The 26,067-nt window shown below is 49.4% G+C and overlaps 1 protein-coding gene across 5 annotated transcripts in view; it reads left to right on the forward strand.

Moving 5' to 3' along the window:
• LOC134087781 (nuclear receptor coactivator 3-like) overlaps positions 1 to 26,067 on the forward strand; it is a 71,406-nt gene that overhangs the window by 36,959 nt on the left and 8,380 nt on the right. For all 5 annotated transcript variants that reach the window (XM_062541519.1, XM_062541518.1, XM_062541522.1 and 2 more), the window contains 10 exons: positions 9,633 to 9,737; positions 10,140 to 10,300; positions 13,961 to 14,061; positions 14,868 to 15,042; positions 20,044 to 20,235; positions 20,837 to 20,923; positions 21,280 to 21,420; positions 21,677 to 21,824; positions 22,410 to 23,017; positions 23,371 to 24,644. In XM_062541519.1, the coding sequence (XP_062397503.1) occupies positions 9,652 to 9,737; positions 10,140 to 10,300; positions 13,961 to 14,061; positions 14,868 to 15,042; positions 20,044 to 20,235; positions 20,837 to 20,923; positions 21,280 to 21,420; positions 21,677 to 21,824; positions 22,410 to 23,017; positions 23,371 to 24,644 (2,973 nt within the window). In that variant the 5' untranslated portion in view covers positions 9,633 to 9,651. The remainder of the gene's footprint in view (positions 1 to 9,632; positions 9,738 to 10,139; positions 10,301 to 13,960; positions 14,062 to 14,867; positions 15,043 to 20,043; positions 20,236 to 20,836; positions 20,924 to 21,279; positions 21,421 to 21,676; positions 21,825 to 22,409; positions 23,018 to 23,370; positions 24,645 to 26,067) is intronic.

Below are 26,067 nucleotides of genomic sequence, written 5' to 3' on the forward strand. Positions count from 1 at the left end.
TCCCTCCCTCTCTCTCTTTCTCTACAGTATCTCTCCTATTCTTTTTCCGGCTTCACTCCCTATTTCGGTCTGTCTTTCTCTAACTCTATTTCTCTCTCTCTCGGCTTGCTCTCTCTCTCTCTCTCTCCCCATTTCTCTGTCTTTCCTTCACTCATCCTCTCTCTCTCTCTCTCTCTCTCTCTCTCTCTCTCTCTCTCTCTCTCTCTGTGTGCTGCTGTGTCACCGTGAGCTGAGCTTAGGGGTGGTGTGTCCGGCGTCTGGCGTCTGCCGCTCGGGCGACAGGGAGACAGTGAGTTGTCCCCGCCCACACACGTGCCCCAAAACAAGCCTCTGTGAGCCGGGAGGAGGGTAGAGGGCTGGCAGTAGGGTGTGTGTGTGTGTGTGTGTGTGTGTGGGGGGGGGGGGGTTCTCGTCCATCGCTCGTCGTCCATCCTCCCTCCTCATCAGCGCGCTGCGCCTCGCCTAGCCTCTCTTTTGGCCACAGAGACCGTTGCCGAGAGACATGGCGGAGCTATGCCCCCGAGCCATGCGACCTTTGATTGACCCCGCACATGTGACTACTAGAGCAAGCCGCTCACCCTCTGCCATTCATCGATCGAGCCAATCGTTGTGTGTGTGTTTGTTTATTTGACTGTTTGCTTGTATTTGTATTACGTTTCTGTAAGGTTTCTACTGTGTTGCATGTTCTCTCTTTAAGAGAAAGTGCTACTGTTCTCCACGTCTCTTGGTATGATTTATGAGATGCAAAATACTCTTTCTCTCTCTCAGCCCTTCTGCAGTGTAATTTCTAAATAATGCTTTCCATTAAACGCTGATCTATTGCTGTACCTGGCCGCCCCGCAGTAAGACTGCTCATAAACATTTGACTCATAAAGTTCTTTCTTTTTTCCACGGTTTGGCTGAGGGGAACTGGTGGGTGATCTGTGTGTCTGCTGTTGCTCTGCCACACTGTGTGTGTGTGTGTGTGTGAGTGTAAATAGCAGCCAATTACTAGGCCTCTGGTGTTTGTTTCACAGCAGCACTGGTGTTGTGTGAGTCAGGTCACCGTGGGCGGCGTGTTGCTCGTGTTTTTTTTTTTTTTTTTTTTCTCTCTCCTCTCGCCTGGTTTGTCCTCTAGTTGCTTTATTGTTGCTGCTGTTGATACCTGGACTGATGCTGCTCACTTTTTTGGAGAGGAGAGGAGAGGGGAGGGGAGGGGAGGGGAGGGGAGGGGAAGAAGGAGGGAGAGAGTTTGGAAGAAAGGAGAAAGTGTGAGAGTGACTTGCTGTTTGTTTTTCTGCCTCTCCAGGGGTGTGCTGCGTGCCAGGGTTGTGTGTGGATTAGGTGTTACCTATCCTTTTGTTTAAACACACACACACACACACACACACACACACACACACACACGCGCGCACACAAGGGTACGAAAATTGAGGAGAGTGTGTGTGTGTGTGTGTGTGTGTGCGTGCGCGCTTGCTTGATCACATTTCTCAACTCGCCCGGTCCTCCCCCACCCAGCAAAAAAAAGAGAGATTTGTTTTTGGTGTCTCAAAGTACACACACTCTCATGTGACTGCTCACTGACACATGCGCCCACACACAAACACACATACACACACACACACACACACACACACACACACACACACACAATCTTGCCCCCTCGCTGTGTTGCAGATCCTGTTGTGCAGAAACCAAGGGAATGTCACATGGAGCAAAGTCCTCTCTCTCCCTGTGTGTGTGTGTGTGTCTGTGTGTGTGTGTGTGTGTGTGTGTGTGTGTGTATGTGTGTGTGAGAGAGAGAGAGAGAGAGCGAGCATGTGCACGCGCAATGAGTGGAATTGGTTAGATAAACACACACACACACACACACACACACACACACACACACACACACACACACACACACACACACACACACACACACACACACACACACACACACACACACACACACACACACACACACACACACACACACACACACACACACACACACAGCACATACACACGGCACACACATACACATACACTCACCCCTTACACTCACATGCATGGACACGGTGGTGTGAAAGTGAAAATATAAGGACACTGCGAGCATGTTTTAACACAACCAATCATTAGATTAAAAGGTTGCGTGTTGCGAGCTCTTGTATATAACATTTACCGTTAATCCCTGTTCTTTAGGGTCACATGTCACGGTGCCTCAATCCCCGGTGCCTGCAAACCCCTCATATTCTTTTCCAGAGTGTCTGATTAAGATTTAATAATGCGATAATTCAGCAGAGGGAGAGAGGGAGGGAGGGAGAGAAAGGTAGAGAGGAGGATGAGGTGGTATGTGTGAGAGCATGAAAGAGTGTTTGAAAAGAGCGGCCTGAAACGGAGAGAGAGAAAGAGAGAAAGAGAGCAGGAAAAAGAAAGAGAAAGAGAGCCCTAGCATGAATTCTAGGAGAGCCAGAACAATTAAGGAGAGAATGAGAGAGAGAGAGAGAGTGAATGAGAAAGAGATCACCAGAGGGATGGAGGAGAAAGTGTGTGGAAAGGAATGAGAATGAGAGGGTGGTGATGAAGGAGGGACCTAGGAGGAGGAATAAAAGGAGGGCAGAAGCAGAGGAGGAGGGCGATACCTGGAGCACATCAAACATGGAAGAGAGAGAGAGAGAGAGAGAGAGAGCGAGAGAGATGTGGGGGAGAAGAGAGCAATAGAAAGATGTTCTTACTCTGGTAAAAAGGACGGAGAGACAATGTGCACGATTCTCACCCATTCAGTTTCTCGCTCTCTCTTTACCTTTCTCTCTCTCTCTCTATCCATTGTCCTGCTCTCTCTCTCTCTCTTCACATGTCCCTCCTCCTCCTCCTCTCCATCTGTCTTGCTCCCCGTCTCCCCTGTCACTCCCCTCTACCTTTCTCTCTTTCTATCTCACTCTTTCTTTCCCTCACTCTCTTCTTTACCTCTCCACCTTCTTTCTCTCTCACCCTCTCACCCATATCTCCCTCTTCCTCCTTCTTTTCTCTCTCTCTGTCTCTCTCTCTCTCTCCCTCCCTCCCTCCCTCCCTCTCTCTCTCTGCTGACAGGCGGGCTTCACGCTTGTAAACAGCTGCCTAATGGATCTCAAACACACAAACATCATTAGTCATGAGAGCGCGGCTGATTTGGGCACCATCCTCCTCCTCCTCCGCCGTCCCTAAATCATTCATGCTCATTTTCTCCGTAAACAAGCTCCGCGTACATTCACCCCCTACACACACACACACACACACACACACATGCACACACACACACACACACACATACAGACAGACAGACGAAAAAAGCGCTACATACACCCACACACGCTACTGAGCCCCAAGCTGGCTGCCACACATCGAAAGCTTCCCTTGGAGCCTCTAGTGCATCAGTGCCACCGACAGCTTCCCTGCACCCCCTCCAACCGTAACGCAAAGTGTTACCCCCCTACACACACACAACCACCCGACACACACACACACACACACACACACTCCATAGTGTGTTCACCACCGAATGCACCTAAAGACCGTATCCTCCTTCCTCTGATTTCCTCTCACCAAGTCTCTATTTGTTATATATATATATATATATATATATTCTAGATGTCATTGAATCCACACTATTGTGTGTGTGTGTGTGTGTGTGTGTGTGTATGTGCGTGTATGTGTTTGTGTGTGTGTGTGTGTGACTACATGGTAGTCAGTGATGCTGTCAATCTGAAGAGTGTGTCACACGTCCCACGTTCTGCATTTCAAGCCGCTTTGATCGTCCTTGCGTCTCTCCAGGAAATAGACCTTCCTTTGTGATAATGATGCTAATTAGGTTAGCTAGCACACATGCTCCTCGCTTAATGTCTGCTGTCTGTCACGGGCTGGGCTTTGCACATGCTGCTAGCTCTTTCAAGCTGTGGTTTTGCCGACCTGTGTGTTTGTGTGCGTGTGTATGAGTCTGTGAGAAAGGGTGTGTTTGTGCGGTGTGTGTGTGTTTGTGTGTTTGTGTGTTGTGTGTGTGTGTGGCTAATGCTGCATGGAAGCTCTGTAGATCCCGAGGCAGAGGGGGGGATTTGTTTGGTAATTACACATAGATGTGTTTTCTCGAGTGTCGCCTGAGTAATGGAGACATGACCTTGCTATGTGGACACAGATACACACACACACACACACACACACACACACACACACACACACACACACACACACACACACACACACACACTCCCCTGTGATTCCACTGAAGGCCAAGATGTGGTGGGGGCAAGGTCAGGGTTGGAAAACAAGGATATTACAGTATACAAAGACGGCCCATGATGGAGAGAGAGAGAGAGAGAGAGAGAGAGAGATGGAGGCAAGGCAGGGAGGGGTGAGGGGTAGGAAAATGACATTGAGAGATTGCCCAGGGAGACTCCTCGGGCCTGGGGGACCCGGCATTGTCTAATGATCAGTCAGACAGAAAGGCGGACACAGAGACAGACCGACGGACCGGCTCATCTTCTGTTTTCACCTTCACACAAGGAGGAGGACGGAGGGTTTAACTTCCATTTCACTTTACTTCTCCTTTGAGGGTCAATGGAGCTTTTCGCTCAGCTTTCAGGTGTGATTGGTGTGTGGATGTGTGTGTCCATGTAAGTGTGTTTACTGTGTGTATGTGTGTGTGTGTGTGTGTGTGTGTGTGTGTGTGTGTTTAGCACACGTGTGTCCCGTCGTCATTCCTGAGCTCTGTGTGTGTGATGAGGAATGCTGCAGCCATGTGTGTGTGTGTGTGTGTGTGTGTGTGTGTGTGCGAGCAGATAGGCAGAGCTGGAGCCATGCAGCAGCCTTCAGCGCTGTGCTGATATCACACGACGACGCCTTCCTGGCTAGCCTGCAGCCACTCCCACTTCTCTGTCTCTCTCTCGCTCTCGCTGTCTCTCCTCTCTCTCTCTCTCTCTCACTCTCTCTCTCTCTCTCTGTTTCTCACGTGTTCTTCCACTTCTCCTTCTCTCATATGAATTCTGTCTCTCTCTCTCTCTCTTTCTGTCACCTGCTATGACTCATGCTCCTCATCCTGTGTTCATATATGCTTTCCTTTTCGTCAACCTCTGTTATTCATTTACTTTTAAATCACACCACCTTCATCCTTCTCTCCCTCTTTTTTCACTTCCCTCTCTCTCTCTCTCTCCCATAACACACACTCTTTCTTTCCCACTCTCTGTCAGCATTCGCTCCTCTGTCTCAGCCTGTTCCTCTGTTTGATTGACAGGCCGTTCTCACCTTTGTCCTTGATTACTTCAGGAGAAGAGAAGCACAGGTGCTAAGGGTGTTGTTGAGAGGCGTGTGTGTGTGTGTGTGTGTGTGTGTGTGTGTGTGTGTGTGTGTGTGTGTGTGTGTGTGTGTGCGCTTGCGCGCGTTGTGGTGTTTGGTGTACACCTCTAGTTGAGGTGTTGTCTAAACGCTGCTGTATTTGTGTCATCATTGACCAGCTCTTCAGTGGAGGAGAAGTGAAGATCTCAAGATCTCAAGTCGAAGTAAGATGTCTGTTGTTGTCTGTGGTGTCTACTGCAGTCCTCGAGATCCAGGAAGATTTCAGGAGCCTACTTTAGACGAGAGCCTCTCCATCATGTGGAAGTGTTTGCACGATGATCGTTTTGGAAAAAGCTGACCTTTTTTGCGGCAAAGTCGTCATTGTGTGGTGGCGTCTCGGTTCACGAGACTCTGACGGAGCAACCTGCCACCCTGAAGTCCTCTGCCTGTGCCCCAGCCCCACCATGCCAGTCGGCCCGTGGCATGTAATTGACTTCTGCTCAGCGGGGGGAAAAAAGCGCCTGTCTGCACCAGAGCAGGGGTGACCCATTTCCCTGGGGGATTCAGTGGGCACATAATAAGCTATTCTCCTGGGCAGACTCGCCCTCTCTCCCTCTCTCGCTGTCGCCCTGCAATTAGAGCGCGGCTCTTTGTGGAGAGGCTGAAGGGAATTTTGTCCACCCTGTAGTCGGCACAGAAGCTTTCCTTTTTCTCCTTTCTCTTGAGTTTTTTTACTTTTTTTTCTGGCCCAGCCTCTCCGTCTTTTTCTCAACTCTCCAAAGTTTTCAACATTTTCACCTTGCTGGGGTTTTCTTTTTTTTGTTATTCTACTTCCCCAGTGTTCTTTTCTCTGACAAGAGCTGCGGGGTGCTGCGTTTGTTGGAGGACAGGAGCGGCGAGCTGGGGAGATGGCAACTAACTGGGCAAGAGAGAGGCAGAACGAGCAGGAGAAACGGCAGGCTGGGAAAAGAGAGTGATCAGTGCTGCTTTCTACGCTTGTCTTCTTTCTCCCCTTTTGCCGCCTGGGAGCACATCTCTCTCATAGAGTCGTCCCCCCCCCCCCCCCCACCCCCTCACACACACTACCAAAGTCTTTTCCCGGTGCATTATTCATACACGAGGGCCTGTACTTTTCAATTAAGGCCAATGTCATTGGTGACACGCCGTCAAACGAGTCAACATCGGCTGCCGCGCACCGCCAATCCACCGCCAAGGGGATTCAATTTGCTCCCCTTGAAGCGCCACACTCCATTTAATTGGGAGAATCGGGTCTCGACGGCTTTTTAAAGCAAATTACTTGTAACGTGATCCGTGCCACCCCCCACCCCCTTCCCCCGAACAGCCTCCATTTGATGTTGCCCGAGTACATCTGTCTGCGTAAGGCCCGTTAGATTAAAAGTCCTGCTAATTGCCCAAAATTGCTGTCCCCTGGATGCTATTTGTGTGTGGCGACGTTAAGGGTTACTATTGGGGAGTATTAGCCTTGAAGTTTGTTTTGGTGGCCTTTATGTCTGGGTGATTTGCGGCGAGTGGCTCGGGGCTGTTATGGCTAAGATAATAGAGGGGAATTCAATGTGTGAACAGGGATAGTTAAAATAAAAGTTACCCTGTACTTTTTTTTTTTTCCCTGTGCAGCCGACGTTTGGGAGCTGGATTCCCCCGTAGACCCCTTGAGGCATCCTCGAGGCTTTAACCAGGACCAGCATGGCAGTAACACAGACACGATAATAACAGACACTAACAAAAGCTTAGTGAAGGTAGTTTTTTTTCCCCCGCCTTGATTTATTTATCTATTTCTTTTTTCCAACAGTTAAAACCCCTAGAGATTGTTAGAGATATTTTTTTGTGTGGGGGGTGGGGGGTTCAGACTCATCCCTGGCTCCAAACTCATCCAACGCCAGATACAAGCGATCTAATTTAAGCACGCTAATTAGACATTTGCTGTCTAGACGGCAGATATTTTAATGCTCTGCCTTTTTTTGCTCCCTGTTGGATTCATGTTGGAGTATGTGACTGTTGCCACACTAGACTGTCTCCCGGAGATCGCCTCCGCCTCTCGCGCTAGTAGATCTGCACTGCTGATGAGCTACCTGATCACCCATCGCTCCTGTGTTCCCCAGAAGCAGTCGGCCTATTGGGACAGGGCTTAAAAAGGCCACACCAAGCCCGCTTACCTCCCTCAAGGATACACCTTGAGTGCAACAGACAAACATCATGTTGATCTCCCCTTCAGGGTTTGCTCGAATGCCATGTGCACGGAGCTTTAGTTTGAGTCGGTGCTCGGTGAGGAACATCGAAACTGACTGAAGAATTCCACAGGTCGTGAATCACTTTTTTGCGTCACACGGCGGCCTTCTGTCCCCCGTTGGCGTTGCCGTGGCCGTTGCGCAAGGCAACGACGGGCGACGTGTGAATGATCTACTACGGTCAGGCCCTATGGATGACTCAGTCGAGCCGTGTGCACGGCCAGGAAAACAGGCCCACAGTGTGCCGTCTCTCCTGTCCAGGGCTGTTTGTTCCTTCATGGCAAGTTAATGATTATGGGAGTGGACGGTCCACATGAAGTCATGGTGTGAAGATGGAGACACAAAAAAAATCTGCACCTTCCCAAGAGGCCCATCAGCCATTGATTGTAGGGACTCTTTATGTGGAAGATGAATAGAGAGACCCTCTGACTGCCGCTCTTTGTGTCTGGTATTCTCTCCATCCCTCTCCTCTCCCCAATCTTATTAGACACCTCTCTGCTCTCTCTTCTTTCTCTTTTTTTCTCCTGTGCTCCCTTCTTCTCATGACTGTTTCCCTCTATGTGTCTGTCAGTCTTTTTCATTCCTCTTTTTGCCACTGCCTTGCATCAGCCGCTGTTGTGAAAAAAAGAAATGCCTCCAACCAATCAGCCAATCAGACCTCCTCCTCCCCAGCACCACTTCCTGGACTTGGCCCACGTGTGTGTATGTATGTGTGTGTGTCTGTGTGCGTGTGGCTGTGGCTGTGACTGGCATCCTGGTGTGTGTAATAGAGCCTGTTGCTGAGCAGCTCTCTCTCTCTCTCTCTCTCTCTCTCTCTCTCTCTCTCTCTCTCTCTCTTCCTCCATCTCCCCATCATTCTCTCCGCACCCTTTCATACCCCTCCTCTGGGCTCAGGGCTGGCCACAGGAAGCAGTGAGCATGCTCAGTGATGGATTACACACCTCTCTAACAGAGAGAGAGAGGGGGAGAGAGAGAGAGAGAGAGAGAGAGAGAGAGAGAGAGAGAGAGACAGAGAGAGAGACAGAGAGAGAGAGAGCATGAGACAACAGGGGATGGGTAGAGACTGTGAAGAAGAAAAGAGAATCTGGAAGAAGGGGGGGGGTGGGCAGGGTGTGATATATGCCTTTGTGTCCATGCGTGTGGTGCAGTGTTAAACAATGGGATTGGAGTAGACACAGGGAGTGGTGTTAAACAATGGATTTGATGAAGACACTAGTAGTGAATACACTGTATACTGGAATTGGATGAGCAATGGGTGGTAAGGGAGAATAAACAATTTGATACAGACAGTATATGCTCTTCATATAATCCTCTGTTAAGGGACTAATAGTAAGTTTGTCCTCAAGTGACCCATAACAAACCACTGCACTGCATTTCCTCTCCCGTTGTTGTGGACAGATGACCTCTATGCGGTTGCGGTTCATATTCTTTCAGACTCTCAGCAGAGCAAGTTGTTGTCACTGTGTACATATACCGTACATGCATTATTGTATAAGGAGAGGAAGTGAGTAACTATTACAATACATTTAAGATTCTGGAATTCTCCTCCCATGACAGAAATCCATTGCAGTGGGAGAATGCCACTATTGCAGAAGTGAGTGAATCATGACAAACTAAATGCCAAAGAAGAGATGTCAGTACTGAGTACCGGTATGCTTACTTAATGTTGTGTAGGTTGTGTCTGTGAAGTGTGGGAGTGTAGGGGGAGGTCAGCTGCTATTAACCCTAGTACTATTGGCCTTTGCTCGGCAGTGAAAAGAGGAGGTTGTGGTCTCATTCCGAGACACTGAAGGAGAATATAGCTCTGAACAGGTGTGCGTGTGTGTGTGTGGATGTGAGTATGTGTGCTCACACGTACGCGCTTTGGACTTACATGTTAAGAAACAAAATATTGCTGCAACCACTATTAGTCTTGTTTCAGCCCTTGAACAGCGGTCCTAGCTTCACTCATAGCATTTCACCTGACATTCTCCAGCATTCCTTGGCATCTGAAACTTTGACCTTGGATATGCAGTTGGGATTTAAACGTATTGCATTTTATATTTTTTTGTTTTGTTTTGGTTATTGTTTTGTTTTATTGACTCACAAATCACCCTCTCTGTCTTCCTTTCTCCTCAGGTGCTGATATGTATACAAGATGAGCAGTCTAGGAGAGAACTCCTTGGAGCCTCTGTGCTCTGACCGAAAACGCAAGCTGTCCACGTGTGACACACCTGGGCTGGGGTAAGTTTGGGCCTCAAAATCTTTCTTTCTTTCTTTCTTTAAGAGGAACTATGCAGGATTGGCGATTTCATCTCTGGTTTCGGTTTCGTTGTTCGTTTTCGCTCGTTTTATGCTTGCAGTTTCTCTGCAGAACTTCCCCGACAGCTTTAAAGTGTATATTTATACATGTATAGGCTATATTTAAATATATAAATTGCAAGCGTGGTTCTTCGTCTCAGACTTCCAGATGTAAACAAAGAGCGATCGTCTCCTGCAGAAAGTTGCATTGGGTCTCTTTTATATACTTTCTCATTCACAATCTATTCTCCATGCTTCATGATACTTCATTTTCTATGATCTTTGAATGCCCTATCACCTGAAGAAAGCTAACAGTCTTCTTACCTGTTACTTTCTCCTTTACAGGTGTGACAAGCGACGTCGAGAGCAGGAGAGTAAGTACATCGAGGAGCTGGCTGAGCTGATCTCGGCCAACCTGAGCGACATCGACAGCTTCAACGTGAAGCCAGACAAGTGTGCCATCCTCAAGGAGACGGTGCGGCAGATCCGCCAGATCAAGGAGCAAGGTAAACATGACTTGGTGGAGTTAGTAGACAACAACGTAAACATGACTTAGTGGAGTTAGTAGAGAACAACGTACTGTAAACATGACTTGGTGGAGTTTGTAAAGAACAATGTAAACATGACTTAGTGGAGTGAGTAGAGAACAACGTAAACATGACTTGGTGGAGTTAGTAGAGAACAACGTAAACATGACTTAGTGGAGTTAGTAGAGAACAACGTAAACATGACTTAGTGGAGTTACTGTAGTAGAGAACAACGTAAACATGACTTGGTGGAGTTAGTAGAGAACAACATAAACATGACTTGGTGGAGTTAGTAGAGAACAACATAAACATGACTTGGTGGAGTTGGTACTGTAGAGAACAACGTAAACATGACTTGGTGGAGTTAGTAGAGAACAACGTAAACATGACTTAGTGGAGTTAGTAGAGAACAACGTAAATATGACTTGGTGGAGTTAGTAGAGAACAACGTAAACATGACTTAGTGGAGTGAGTAGAGAACAAGGTAAACATGACTTGGTGGAGTTAGTAGAGAACAACGTAAACATGACTTAGTGGAGTGAGTAGAGAACAACGTAAACATGACTTGGTGGAGTTAGTAGAGAACAACGTAAACATGACTTAGTGGAGTTAGTAGAGAACAACGTAAACATGACTTAGTGGAGTTACTGTAGTAGAGAACAACGTAAACATGACTTGGTGGAGTTACTGTAGTAGAGAACAACATAAACATGACTTGGTGGAGTTGGTACTGTAGAGAACAACGTAAACATGACTTGGTGGAGTTAGTAGAGAACAACGTAAACATGACTTAGTGGAGTTAGTAGAAAACAACGTAAATATGACTTAGTGGAGTTAGTAGAGAACAACGTAAATGTTTGGTGGATGGATGGATGGATGGATGGACGGATGGATAGATGGATGGATGGATTCCTAGACAGATAGATGTACTGTAGATCGAGTAATAGATGGATATAAGGATGGATTGACAGAGTCAATTCAGTAATCACTCATACACTCATACGATCTTAATCTTCCTAAAACTACTCGCCATCTGTTTGTGTTTTGGTTGTATTGGTATTTTTATTGCACCAAGCATGACCCTGATGGTACAAGCGTCTTTGCTCTGATTTCTCTCTTAGCTAAGCTGCCAAGCTAAAACTGACATCTTCAGGCCACAATATCACTGTCAACACTGTCTTGCCCCAGTGTTGATATTTAAAGTGACATTAATGGCACTCAAAGTTTCAGTGTTTTTTTTTTTTATGTGAAGAGGGGAATGGCGTGTCATCTTGATCAAGCCAGAGTTGAGTCAAATCATCAGGGGGAGAAGATTATTTCTGGCAGACAAAGTGGTTTGACACGGACCTTCCCTCTCCTTATCCGAATCCAGCATGTGTCCATGCAAACTGGATGGTCACGATTTCAAGTCGCCACTGATGCAGTCATGCACTCATTGCAGTGGCCAGAATGGGATGATTGCTTCTTAAGAAGCAGTCCCTGTGTCTAGACACATATAGTGTGCATGTGTGGGTGAACTCTTTCTTCAGTGATGAGACGCTAGTGTAAGGAACAGGAACAGTGTCCTTCAGGGGTTGGTCAACACCGCACTGCCTTGTTCTGACGGACAGGCAGCTCCGTCACCTGATTGGTCGAATCCTGTCAGCCTGTGCCGGCCTCCTCAAAAATGCAGCTGTGGCTTCGTGAGCCGGCGAGCTCGTGCAGATGTGCCTCGTTGGAGGCAGGTGCATGGACAGAGCATTAATTAACACCGCCATCATCCCATAATTAGTCTATTGTTTGCAGCTCTCTCTCTTTCTCTGTGTGTGTGTGTGTGGTTGCTAGAGAGAGGACCCCTCCATGCCCATCGTCAGGGTTTTCCAGTAATGTGACTTAATGGTCCCAGTCCCCCCCCCTCGCCATTATGCCATGTGACTGTGCTTTAAGAGAAGGGGGTGCAGGTGATGGATAGCTGGCTCAGATGATGACAGGGAACCGTCTGTTAGAGAAAGAGAGAGAGAGAGAGAGAGAGAGAAGGGGGAGGAAGGATGGAGGGGAGGAGGGGAGGCTCAGGTTGTGAAACGTAGGGTGGAGTGGGGGGGGGGGGGGGGGGGGGGGGGGGGCAGGAGGCGGAGGAAGCGTCTGGGTGACAGATCTCCGAATCTCAGCCATCTCGAGAGGAAGGGGAAGAGGGTACAGCTGCCTCTGACTCTGTGGAGACAGGTTGCCATAGTTACAGGAAGTGAATAATGAAGTGGCACACGGTCTGTTTCTCCCTCTCTCCCTTTCTCACCCTCTCCTCCTCATTCTTTCTCCCTCCCTCCTTCTCTTCCTATCTATCTCACTCTGTCTCTATCTCTCTCACACACACCTACCTCTCCTTTTTTTTTCTCACTCTCCTCTCACACCTGTCTGTCTCTCTCTTCCTCTCCCTCCCTCTCTTTCTCTCCCTCCCTCTCTTTCTCTCCCTCTCACCTCCAGCCTTTGTTTCCCCCCCTTCTGTCTCCCACCCGCCTGGCTCATTTTTATTTAAGAGTCGACTGGAGGAGAAACAGCCGTCTTCTGTCACCGTGAGCGCGGCGCGGTGCAGCGTGGCGTGTGCTAGCAGCGTAGCGTAGCGTACCGCTAGCTGACGGAGCGTTGTGTGAGAGCCCCCAGGTCCTCAGAGAGGCGGAGAGGTAGCGGTGTGATGCGGTGGCTTAGCAGTGTTAGCGCATCGCTAGCCTCTTCCTCGTGGGATCTCATCAAATGGAATCATCCCCCCCCCCCGAACTCGCCCCCTAACAGAAAGTGCTCTGCATTAGCACACGACTCCAGTCTCCTTCTCTCTCTTTCTCTCTTTCTCCCTCTCTCTCTCTCGTTCTCTCTCTCTCCCTCACTCTCCCTCTTCTCCTCTCACCCTTTTTCTCCCTTTAAGCACCACTCTCCCTTTTTTTCCCGTTTGAATTTAAAAGCAGAAGACGAGCACATAGTGTACCTTCGATGTAAACCCTCCCTGTCTTAACTCTTGGCTTACTTGAGTTCAAGTGAATCCTGTGAAGCTGTAACTTTCTGGCTACTCTTGTTGGTTTCTCTGGAGGAGATATTTGAGTTACACTGCCCCCTGTTGGTCTTTATTACCTGCTCAACTGAGAGCATGATCATAATGGAAGGAAACTTGCAGGTAGTGCTACACGCACATTTTACTGTGTGTGTGTGTGTGCATGTGTGTGTGTGTGTTATTCTGTTTATGTGTTGTGTTTTGATGAATGGCCTGGTGTCTTCCTTCTAGCCAAATCGAGACATGAAGGAAGCCTTAAGGACATTATAGTGTCCAGGAACATCTGGAGAAACTCACATACACTCACTAACACACACACACACTCGCACACACATCCAAACGTAGTCCCCTAGGTGGGGCAGGGACGGGGGAATTAAGGATTTGATTTCACATCAGATGCTGCTCTGTCTGCCAGGACGCAGCCTGAGAAGACGAGGTTCAGTGCTTTTAAGATGGGAGGCTTCATGCTCCATCTGATGTTAGTTAAGAAAAATGTTGCACATGTGCAGATGTTCTACGGCATGGTCTCTGCTTGTATGTATGTATGTATGTATGTATGTTGTGTGTGTGTGTATATATGTAGATGGGTTGGTGACTCATCTGTTGTCCCTTTCTCGTAGGAAAAGCTTCTTCCAATGATGACGACGTCCAGAAAGCCGACGTCTCCTCAACCGGACAGGGCGTCATCGACAAGGACCACCTGGGGCCGCTACTCCTACAGGTAAGCACGGGGGTCAAAGGTGAAAGTTCACAGCGACTCCCTGCACTCTGCCTGCCCACACGGTATGTGCTGATGAATGGAGAGTGCAGAGTGCGGACGGCTGTGGGCAACGGATCGGGCGCCGGAGAACGCCGAGTCGCCGTGACACAGCATGTGCATTGTGTGCTAATCAGAGAGCACTGGACCACTTTTCTTCTCTCTCTCTCCCTCTCTCTCTCTCTCTCTCTCTCTCTCTCTTTCTCATCTGTGTGCATCTCTCTCGCCACTCTTTTTGTCCCTCCTTCTCTTTCCTCCTCTTTCATTCTTCTCTAACACCTCCCATCTGTTTCGGGTTAATCTCCATCTCTCCCTGCTTCCCCCTACTTCTTAATCTTTCTGTCCTTTCAATTGAAGTATCTCCCCACTGCTCCTTCTCTTTCTTTCTCTCTCTCCCTCTCTCTCTCTCTCTCTCTCTCCCTCTCTCTCTCCCTCTCTCTCTCTCTCTCTCCCTGTGCGCCGCCTGCGGCTCCCTGTTACTCTTGGGCGTCTGCGCTTCTGTGCGACTTCCTCCAACGCTACATGTTTCTGAATGCAAGTATTCATGCCACTAGTTGGACCGTTTACAAGCAGCCATATAGTGAGGATGTGTTTTATCAGTGTATGTGTGTGTGTCCTGAGAATCTTCTTTGCATTCATGGTCTGCCATGAGTTCCTTCTCTTATGTTTGAGTTGATGGCGTGTCTTATGATGTCTTGAATTATCTGCACATTTCTTCCACGGTTTCTGAGTGCCCCTCTTTTTTTTCTACCCACGATCCTCTGCTGCAGGCCCTGGACGGCTTCCTGTTTGTGGTGAACCGCGAGGGCAGCATCGTGTTTGTGTCGGACAACGTGACCCAGTACCTGCAGTACAAGCAGGAGGAGCTGATCAACACCAGCGTCTACAACATCCTGCACGAGGAGGACCGGGAGGACTTCCACAAGAATCTGCCCAAGGCCAGCGGTGAGTGGACACACACACACACACACACACACACACACACACAGGTAGAATGGTGATTAACCTTCAGAGCTCCCACTTGGACAGAGTCTGCACCCAATCAGGCCTGGTCGAGCCCAGATTGTGTCGAGTACACCTCTTCCTGGACCTTTGCCTCAATCCTGGGCAGACAAATAAGAAACAACACCTTCGCTCACACTTTTTTTCAGCTGCTTTTGCAAAAGAACAGCTTGGTCGAGTGTTGGACTAGTATTCCTCCTTCTTACCTCCTCTTGCTTTCTAGGGACACACTCATTTTGAAGCTAATGCTTTGTGTGTAGTGGTGCTCCAATCAGGATTAAACCCTGAGACACAAGACAAGCTGGTGTGAGTAGGACTGGAGTAGTGCTCCATGTTGTGAGCTCTTACCGTAATTTCCCGACTGTTAGCCTCGGCTTATACATTGATTTTGCAAAATGTCTTCTGCTATGAGGTTAAAGGGACACTTCACCGATTAGCATTAAGCTTTGTATCTTTAGAAAACCAGTCATGTTTTTGAATGGTCGTGCATCATTCCCTCAGTTTGCCTTGAGATGGGAGAAATACGGATTTCAATGTTGGACTTCCTGCTTTCAATGATGTAAAAATCATCATTTTACATCATTGAAAGCAGGAAGTCCTGTTCATGGGCTTCATTGAAATCCGTATTTCTCCCATCTCAAGGCAAACTGAGGGAATGATGCACGACCATTCAAAAAGGGAAGTGTCCCTTTAATATGGTATTAATATGTTTTTTTTTTTTTTTTAACTTGCATAAAATGCAGCCCTGCGGCTTATACACAGTGTGGCTAATTCACAGGAAATTACTGTATCTCAGGAGACGCTAGTGCATGTGAAGCTAGTGCCTGGTTTGGGTCCTGGTCCGAACCCACCCGGTCGACTGTTGTTTTGAGTTAAGGAAGGCGCACCGTTCTCTTATCCTCTGAGCCGGTCACAGGGTCCACCTCCTAGGTTGGCAAATTCCGTGATCCGGTGTTGGCAAATCCGGAAAGGTTGACGCAGAGTAGCGAGGAGGTGTTTTAACGCGTGTGCTGGGAATGCCACCTCTGGCTGAGCAGCGTCTCCTCCTTCACGGCTGTGGAGCCGAGCGGTGGGAATGGGAAGTGTGACTTCAGTGCTGCTCAGTCTTGAGGACTGCAGTTCACAGTTAGGCATCCGAGATGAAGGGCGGAGGGGGAAGAGATGAGACACAGTTCTTCACGCCAGGGAGAGGCGTGATAAGAGAAATCTTGTTTGTTCTAAGTTGCTTTAATATTTTTTATTTTATTCTTTTTTTTTGTTGAAAGTTTTCCTACTGCGCTTTAAGTATTTAAGGTTTTTTTTAAAACAAACAAAACAAAGAAACTCACACTGTCAGTTCTATTTTTCCTGTCTACCCTCGCGTGCCTTTCTTCACCCCGGTGCATGTCATTACTAGCTTCCTCGCTGTACACAAACAACACACACACACACACACACATACTGTACACACAAACCAGCCTGTTACTTCACACACATGCACCATGTCTTCATATGCACATGCACACTCTCTCTCACACACACACACACACACATACAAACCCACATACATAGACACAAAGGCATGCTGTCATTCCACACACATGCATCCTGTCTTGGCATAGACATTCAGACACACACACAAAGACACTGTAATTTCTCAGAAATGCTCTCTGTACTCTGTATTCATGCACACACACGCACACACACATGCACGCACGCACGCACGCACGCACACACACACACACACACACACACACACGTGCAGGCACACACTGACATGTGTTGTGTACAAACACACAAACGAGCTGTAGTGGAGTGGAGCGGTGCGTCACTCAAAGCGGTCCAGACAAGTGCGGAAACAATTGCTGTGTTTTTATTCAGGCCCCTCCTCAGTCAGATGGAAACGACGTGCCTGCCTGCTCCTCCTGAATTATGCAGCAGGTTCCTCCCCTCCTCTTAGCTCTGTGCCACTGCCCTGTCAGTGATACAGCTCTTCGTGTGTGTGTGTGTGTGTGTGTGTGTGTGTGTGTGTGTGTGTGTGTGTGTGTGTGTGTGTGTGTGTGTGTGTGTGTGTGTGTGTGTGTGTGTGTGTGTGTGTGTGTGTGTGTGAGATGAGTGAAAGTGTGTACTGTGTTTACAATTGTCTGTACAATAGTCTTTAGAGTTGCTTGTGTGAATGTGCTCTGTAGTCTACTCTACATATTTGTGAAGCTGAATTCAGCGTGTCTATAAGTAAGCACGTAACATGTTTGTTGTAATATTCATATTATGTGACAGGTGATGTGATGTCCAGTCCACCAGCCTTTTAGATGCTCAAGGTCATCTGTAGCTTATGCAGGGACGAAGCGGCAAGCTTAAGGGTGTTACTGCTTCTGAGCCTGGACTCTACATAGGTCAGCTTGACTTGAAAAGTCTCTCTAGATGAGGACATTTTGGCCTTGCTTGGCACAGCCGTGTTTGAGACCGCACAGCTCAGTGGAGGCTTGGTGACGGAGGCCGGACAAACAACGTGAAAAATGAATGAAAAAGTCATGAAAAATAAAACAATTTAGTAAGTAATATAGCAGTGTTTTGAGAGTAGTTGGGCCTTGCGGGCCACTAGCTTGGAGGTGGAAGTGAGTGTGTGCGCAGGTGTAGTCTGTCTGCGTCGTGTGAGGGTGTCTGCATTTGCATTCATAGTATGGCTCTGTTTTGCTTATTAGATTTTGTGTGTGTGTTTGGATATGATTCATTGCACTGCTGCACAGTGTGTCAGAGCCCCTTTGAGCTTATTTTATTTGTGCTGATGAGGTTTGTGTGTGTGTGTATGTGTGTGTGTCTGGTTTGTGTGAATGTGTGTGTTTAGCTTGATGTGCTTTGGTCCTCCTACAGGGAGCCTATGAGTTTGTGCGTGTGTGTGTATGATGTGTCTGTTTTGTGTGTATTTGTGTGTTTAGCTTGACGTGCTTTGGTCCTCCAACAGGGAGCCTTTGTGTGTGTGTGTGTGTGTGTGTGTGTGTGTGTGTGTGTGTGTGTGTGCACATTGCTGTGGCTATTTATAAATCTCATTAATTATGAATTTGTTTGCTGGGCCTTGGCAGCTGTGTGATTAACTCCTCAGCAGACCCCCCCCACCCCCCATACCCCCCATACCCCCCACCTCAACATGTGTCATTGACTCCCCATCTCCCGGTCTCGCCTTTTAAGAAAAAAAAACATCCTCGGTTCATCTTCCTTCACGTTCTTCCCCTCTCTTTCTCCATACAGATTTATCCATCTTCCACCCTCCCTCTCTCTCTTTCTTTCTTTCTTACGGACCTTATAATCTCTCCTCACGTAGCTCCATCCTCTCTGGTCCTCCTCTTCTCTCTCTCTCTCTCTCTCTCTCTCCCTCTCTCTCTCTCTCTCTCTCTCTCTCTCTCTCTCTCTCTCTCTCCTTCCATCCCTACATCAGTGGTCCCTTCCCCTCTCTGCCTCCCACCCCGTGGTGTGTTGGCTAACAGGATAAAAGGGTGTGTAGTACAGTACAGTATGTTCGGTGTTAGTCTGCGTTTGCAAACGATGCTGTCGGAGGTTCTCACCCGGAGCTGATGCCGACTAATAAGCCGTCCGCTCTCTGGGCAGAAGCGGCGGATCTCCGGACGAATGGAGGTGCTAAGTAGCCCGAGGCGTCGGCCCCTCCAGGCCTGTTTTAAGTGACGCATCAGTATTGCTCGGGTCAATATCAATAAACGGGCCAGCTTGGGTAAATGTTGGTTATGTCTGTGTGTGAAGACTACTCGTGGTGGCTGAAGGTGACACCTTTTACTGTGTGCGTGTGTGTGTGTACTGTAGTGTGTGTGTAGTGTGTGTGTGTGTGTGTGTAGCGTGTGTTGTAGCGTGTGTAGTGTGTGTGTGTAGCGTGTGTAGTGTGTGTAGCGTGTGTAGTGTGTGTGTGTGTGTAGTGTGTGTAGTGTGTGTGTGTGTAGTGTGTGTGTTGTAGCGTGTGTGTGTAGTGTGTAGTGTGTAGTGTGTGTAGTGTGTGTAGTGTGTAGTGTGTGTGTGTGTGTGGTTGAGTCCCAGGTTCCTAATGAGAATGGATAGGAACGTGGCGGCGGCCTCTGCCCTTCCTCCTGCTCTGCATGCCAGGGTATCGGAAATGGAGTCGCCGGCTGCATTAATCCTATGCTTCATTAACTGGGCCATCACAAGAGGAGGAGATGCTGCTTTTTCTTTCTGTTTGTCTTTGGGGCTGGTGGCAGTGGAGGAGGTGGAGGAGGAGGAGGAGGAGGAGGAGGAGGGAGGAAGTGTGGGAGGGAGGGTGGGGGGCGGGCGGCCGTAATGGCTGGTTCAGTTTCTCTTTATAGACCTCTCAGTTACAGCCCAAAGATGAGCCATGAAACTCTCAGACAAGGGCACATTCTGTGTGTGTGTGTGTGTGTGTGTGTGTGTGTGTGTGTGTGTGTGTGTATTTATAGGAGTGCCAGTGTGTGTACAACTATGTGTACACACACTGTTGCCTTTTGAATATTTAACTTGTGTGTCGGTGTTTGTGTTGGGGCGTGTGTGTGTGTGTGTGTGTGTGTGTGTGTGTCTGTGTCTGTGTCTGTGTCTGTCTGTGTGTGTTTGTATGTGTGGGTATTTGTATGTGCATGTGTATATGTGTGTATGTGGTTGCTTGTGCATGAGTTTATGTGATTATGTAAATGGACCAGTGTGCCAGTATGCCTGTGTATTTAAATCCTGTATGTATGAGCTCTGTGTGTTTGGAATATTTTCCACATCAACTGAACTCTGTTTATGTTGACGTGGAGGTTGACACTGGACTCTGCACCTGAAGTATTTTCCTCCTAAATTTGTTTTATTTTGTGACTAAAAACAAACTGAATTTCTTCACAAACTGTGTGTTTGTTTTCTTGTGTATTCTGGCTTAAAGATTAGTTATTAGATCGTAATGGCTTTTGGCCTTTTTACTCAAGGTGTGTGTGTGTGTTGTGTGTTTTGTAGTGAACGGTGTGACGTGGGGCGAGGAGGCACCGCGTCAGAAGAGCCACACGTTCAACTGTCGCATGCTGGTGAAGTTTGGCCACGCCCACGGCCATGGCCCGTCGGAGGAGACGCCGGGCGGAGCGCCGCGCTACGAGATCATGCAGTGCTTCGCCCTCACACAACCCAAAGCCATGATGGAGGAGGGAGAAGGTACACACACACACACACACGCACACACACATACATACATACATACATACATACATACAGTACATGCATACATACATACAGACATACAGACATACAGACATACATATTCAGATATCATGTTGACTGTATTGAATGTGTCCTCACATTACCCAAGGTTATGATGAAGAGGGAAAAGCCAAAGGTTACACACACACATGCATATACACACACACACACATACACACACACACACACACACACACACACACACACACACAAACACACACAAACAGCCACTTTCACACTTTGCACTCTTGTCACCTCGAGCTCACAGGCCAGGTTCACATGTTGATGTCCGCTAGCTCTGCCCCTCTGACCTGATGTTCAGATTCTGCTCTCTGTGTGTCTTCATCTGGGCCCAGCACCTCCAGTAGCTTTCAACACCCAGCTATGGCAGCCTGCTTATTTGCTGCAGACCCTTATTTGTTTGTTTGTCTTAAGGGCACCAAACACATTCACAGTTGCAACACCACCACCTTTTCGTGTCTGTTGGTATCTTCTGTGTTCTCCCCGACCAGGCCGTGTGTTTTAAACTGTTTGTGTGTGTGTGTGTGTTTCTCAGACCTGCAGTCTTGTATGATCTGTGTGGCCCGGCGCGTGACTGCCATGGAGAGGATCGAGAGCTTCAACACCAAGCACGAGCTGTCAGGTGAGACGTCCCCACCTGGCCCTCACACGAGTCCTGTGGCCGTGTTTAGAACCCAGCACTGAGGAGCACACGGCAGCATCAGCCAATCACAGCACAGCGCACTAGGAGGACAGCACCTCAGGAGCCTGTCAGTCAGACGCCAGCATAGTAGACCAGTCAGCAATATTTCCTAATCATGTCAGCAGCACACATATGGGACAAGACCAGATATATTTTCACAGAGCAGCATTTCCAAGTGACAAAATGTCAAGAACATGCCAAAAAAAAACACTTGAAGTAAGAACAACTGTATTACATGTATATCATGAGTCATCGTTCTCTCTCTGTCTCTCTGCTCCTGTTTCTCCCAAAACCAGGCAAGCTGATCCAGATCGACCAGAACTCCCTCCGAGCCACTATGCGTCCGGGCTGGGAGGACCTGCTGCGCAGATGCATCCAGATGTTCATCCATCACAGCGACGGCCAACCCTGGTCCCATAAGCGCCACTATCACGAGGGTAGGTGCAGCTCTTTACAGATAGCTTCAGACTCAGCTTTAGTTCAGGCATTCCCCAGGATTTTCAGCCACCTGTCCGCATTTGTGAAGTGGCTTGAAGTGGAATGTCAAGTAATACATTTTAAGGATGTGTGTTATCATTGAGAGTCAGATTATATAAAGTTACAGCGCAATGTTATAGGTTTCAATAAAGCTCGGCTTGTGCTGACTCTCTGTGTCTTGGTGTCCTTTTCCCGTCCCCATCTCCCTCGCTCCAGCCTACCTCCAGGGCCACGCCGAGACCCCCCTGTACCGCTTCTCGCTCTCCGACGGCACGCCGGTCACGGCTCAGACCAAAAGCAAAATGTTCCGCCACCCCATCACCAACGAGCCCCAGGGCTTCATCTCCACACACCTCCTCCAGAGGTAAGGGCCCACAGACCCAACACACTCTATGGCTTTGCCTGTTACAGTCGGACTGTGGAGCGACCTCTCACTTACTTCACCACATGCCTGACCCTAGTGGCTGATCTGTTTAAAGGGCCGTTCACACCAAGAACGATAACGATAAATATAACCATAACGATAAAAACATCCACACTGGCCAACGATAAGAAAAGTCTCTCCTCGTGTTAATGAATGTGATGGCTAGAATATTTTGGGTTCTGATTGGCTTAGCTTTTTATCGTTCTCAAAATCACTCTGAAAGTGATCAGCAACGATATCGTTCTTCATGTCGTTATCGTTATAGTTTATGTGTGAACGTTGTCATTCATATTAACAAGAGCGATATTTGTTTATCGTTATCAAAAAATACATTTTTGAAGAAAATAATGACTAACATCTATTGCGATCATTAAGCCAAAAGGAATGGTAGTTGTGAATGCTTTTGTCCCAATATTTTCTTAAGGGGGGCAATAACCCCCCACACACACACACACACACACACCCCACCCCTCATCCTTAAGCTCCAGCCCCAGCTGACCCGTGCTGCTCTTCCTCTCTCCACAGGGAACAGGGTGGCTGTCGCCCGGGCCAGCCAGGTGGCATGATGCAGGGGGGCATGAGGCAGCAGGGCATGGGTAACGCCAACCCCAACGCCCAGATGAACATGGGGTCAGGTGGGGGCATGGGGATGGGCGGCATGGGCATGAACCGAGGCTACGGGATGAACGAGCAAGGCCACATGGGTCACATGGGGCAAATGGGGCAGATGGGGGGCGGCTACGGGGGCAACGCAGGCCCCGGAGGAGGGGGCATGGGCAACATGGGCAACAGGATGATGCAGATGAACCAGATGAATCAGATGAACCAGATGAGTCAAATGAACCAGATGAGTCAAATGAGTCAGATGAGTCAAATGAATCAGATGAATCCCATGAATCAGATGAATCCCATGAATCAGATGAGCCAGATGAATCAGATGGGTCACCCCGGCCCCGGCATGCAGCAGGGCCACCAGCAGCAGCCGCCGTTCCAGGCCAGTGGCGGCTACGGCCTGGCCGGCATGAACAGCCCCGCCGGCAGCCCCGGCATCAACGGGCCGCAGCAGAGCCTGCTCATGTCGCCGCGCAACAAAGGAAGCCCCAAGATGGGCGCCAGCCAGTTCTCCCCGGGAGGTAAGCAGGACAGGATGATGGGAACACAGTTTGGCATGAGAGGGAGGGAGAGAGAGGGAGGGAGGGATGAAACGACTGGTGTCCTAAATGAATTTCGGCTTCCATTTGCTGACAGATTTGTTCCCAGAAAGGTTTTGCATGTCATACATAAGCCATTAGACTAAATTGATATATTGAATCTGTTTACAGCAAAACAATTTTGTCCAACCAGTGGCAACCAGTGGTACATTGAGAATGGAACTAAATGATGTATTCTGTATATTTTATGTATACAATTCTGTATAGTAAATGGTATATTTTTTTTGAGTTTGATCAAGTTTGATCAAGTGTGGCCCTCTTGTTTCCTCATTCAGGCATGCACTCCCCCATGGGTCCAGGCAGTGTGGGTGGAGGCGGTGGCCTAGGTGGAGGTGGAGGCACCACCTCCTTCTCCAGCAGCTCCCTGAACGCGCTGCAGGCCATCAGCGAGGGTGTGGGGGCCTCTCTGCCCTCCCTGCCCTCGGCGCTGACCGCGGCCTCGCCCGCCCACAAACCCGACAGCTCCCCCAGCGTCCACTCCTCGTCCTCCTCCTCCTCCTCCGCTGCTGCTGCTGCTGCGGCCGCGGCGGCAGCTCAGTCCAGCCAGGCCTGCAAGCCTCCGGCGGCGCCTGGCCACGGCGACTCCAAGAGCCCAGGGGCGGCCTTCGGGTCGGGGCCCGGCGGGGACCACCACCACCCCCTGCACCACCACCACGGCCACCCCGCGCACCCCAACGAGAGCGGCGGGTCCGAACGGCCGGACAGCCAAGCCGCCGGGGGGAGCAACAAGGAGCCGGGGCCGGAAGGGAGCGGAGAGACGGGGGCCTCGTCTACAGAGGTGCCCCGGAGAGTGCCCGATAGTAAAGGTCATAAGAAGCTGCTCCAGCTGCTCACCTCCCCCACGGAGGAGCTTGGTATGGGTGTGGGAAGCGGGCCGTCGGGGCCCCCCGGACCCCCATCGGGGCCCAACGCCAACAACAACCAGGCTGGCATGGAGGGCAAGGAGGCGGGCGGGTGCGTGACCAGCCCCTCCTCCACGGGCGTCTCCTCGTCATCCTCCAACCCCGCGATGGCGGGCGGCGCTCCGGGAGCGGGTGGCCCGGGCGGCTCGCTGGCCCTGGGCTCGTCCCACTACACGGCCTCGCTGCAGGAGAAGCACAAGATCCTGCACAAGCTGCTGCAGAACGGCAACACGCCCGACGAGGTGGCCAAGATCACCGCCGAAGCCACCGGCAAGATCCCCACGCCACACGAGGCTGCTGCGGCGGCGGCGGCGGCGGCGGCTGCAGCGGCGGGAGGAGACCTCGGCGGGGTCGCTCCCGGTGGCATGGCCGGGTCGGGGACGGCACCGCTGTCGGGGGCCGGAGGAGGACCGGGAGCCGGCGCGGCCGAGTCGAAGCAGGAGCAGCACAGCCCCAAGAAGGAGAAGACCCACGCGCTGCTCCACTACCTCCTCAACAAGGACGATGCCAAAGAGGCCGCTGACGTCAAGCCAAAGCCGGAGGAGCTGGAGGGGAAGGGCCCCCCCGGGGCCGGCACTGGGGCCCTGGGCTCCGGCCCCGCAGCAGAGAGCCTGGAGAGCAAGATCAAGTCTGAACCATCTGACGAGGTGAAGAGGCGCACACACACAAACCTCAGACGCAGACACACACAAACCCCAGACGCATACACACACAAACCCCAGAAACATAACCACCTACACACACAAACCTCAGAAACACACACACAATCCCCAGACATACACACATACACACAGAAACCCCAGAAACATACACACACAAACCCCAGACACATACGTTACACACATACACACATAAACCCCAGAAACACACACATACACACACAAACCCCAGAAACACAAACGCATACTGTGACACCCCAGGGGGCAAGATTAAGTCTGAACCATCTGGCGAGGTGAAGATGCACATACACACAAATCCCAGAAACATACACACATACACAAACAAACCATAGAAAGTTACACAACATACACGCAAACACCAGAAACATACACACACAAACAACAGGGATCAAAGTGCTTTTGTCAATGATGTCTGATATATTGATAAATAAATGAGGTTAGGTGGAACTGAGGTTTTGTTGTTAACTTCCTGTGACTAGTAGAGAAGACGGCTGCGGTAGTTTGTCGCTAGGTGAGCATTAATGAGCGGAGGAGAGGAGGGCCGGCGTATCAGATTACGGGGGCTCGGCCTCTGAGTGAGTTGATGGCGTAATTTGGCAGCATTTCACCAATGCGGGTTTCTATGGTTACCCTACCATCACGGCAACTGCTGCTGATTTCTATTTAAGAGATGAAGCCTGGCGCCACCGTTCCCTCTCAGGTAGGCCTTGGCGCTGCGGTGTGAAATTACTTTTGTTCCAACCTGGCTGGAGCTCCCACCAGGTGAGCGCTGATTAAAGCAGCTGCAGACTCATTTGGGAGCCGTGAGGCGCCCACAGTACCTCAGCTGCCTCGGAGCTGAGCGGAATTAACTGCTGCTAATCACAGCTCTGGAGAGGGCTGCCATCGGAGAACATTGATGCTCTGACGTCAAGTGTGGAAACTGAGGAAATGATTCTTAGAAGTTATAAGGAGTTAGAAAATGACATGGGCCATAAACATATATGAGCTGTAATGTAGAATAGGATACAAGCAGGTGAATTGGAAATGAACCTAGAAATGGATTTAAATAATTATGTCAATGACTGTACATTGGAATGGACAGCACATAACCAAATGGAGTTACGATGTCAATCTCTATCTACAGTCATTAGAATATATTCTATACCATTTTCAGTAACATCCGTGTAATTGGTGACAAAGGGCAGCTAGTTTTAGGTTAAGACTTCTATGTCTTTATTCATTGTGTGTGTGTGTGTGTGTGTGTGTGTGTGTGTGTGTGTGTGTGTGTGTGTGTGTGTGTGTGTGTGTGTGTGTGTGTGTGTGTGTGTGTGTGTGTGTGTGTGTGTGTGTGTGTGTGTGTGTGTGTGTGTGTGTGTGTGTGTGTGTGTGTGTGTGTGTGTGTGTGTGT

This window comes from Sardina pilchardus, chromosome 7 (genome assembly GCF_963854185.1).
Source record: "Sardina pilchardus chromosome 7, fSarPil1.1, whole genome shotgun sequence".
NCBI lineage: Eukaryota > Metazoa > Chordata > Actinopteri > Clupeiformes > Clupeidae > Sardina > Sardina pilchardus.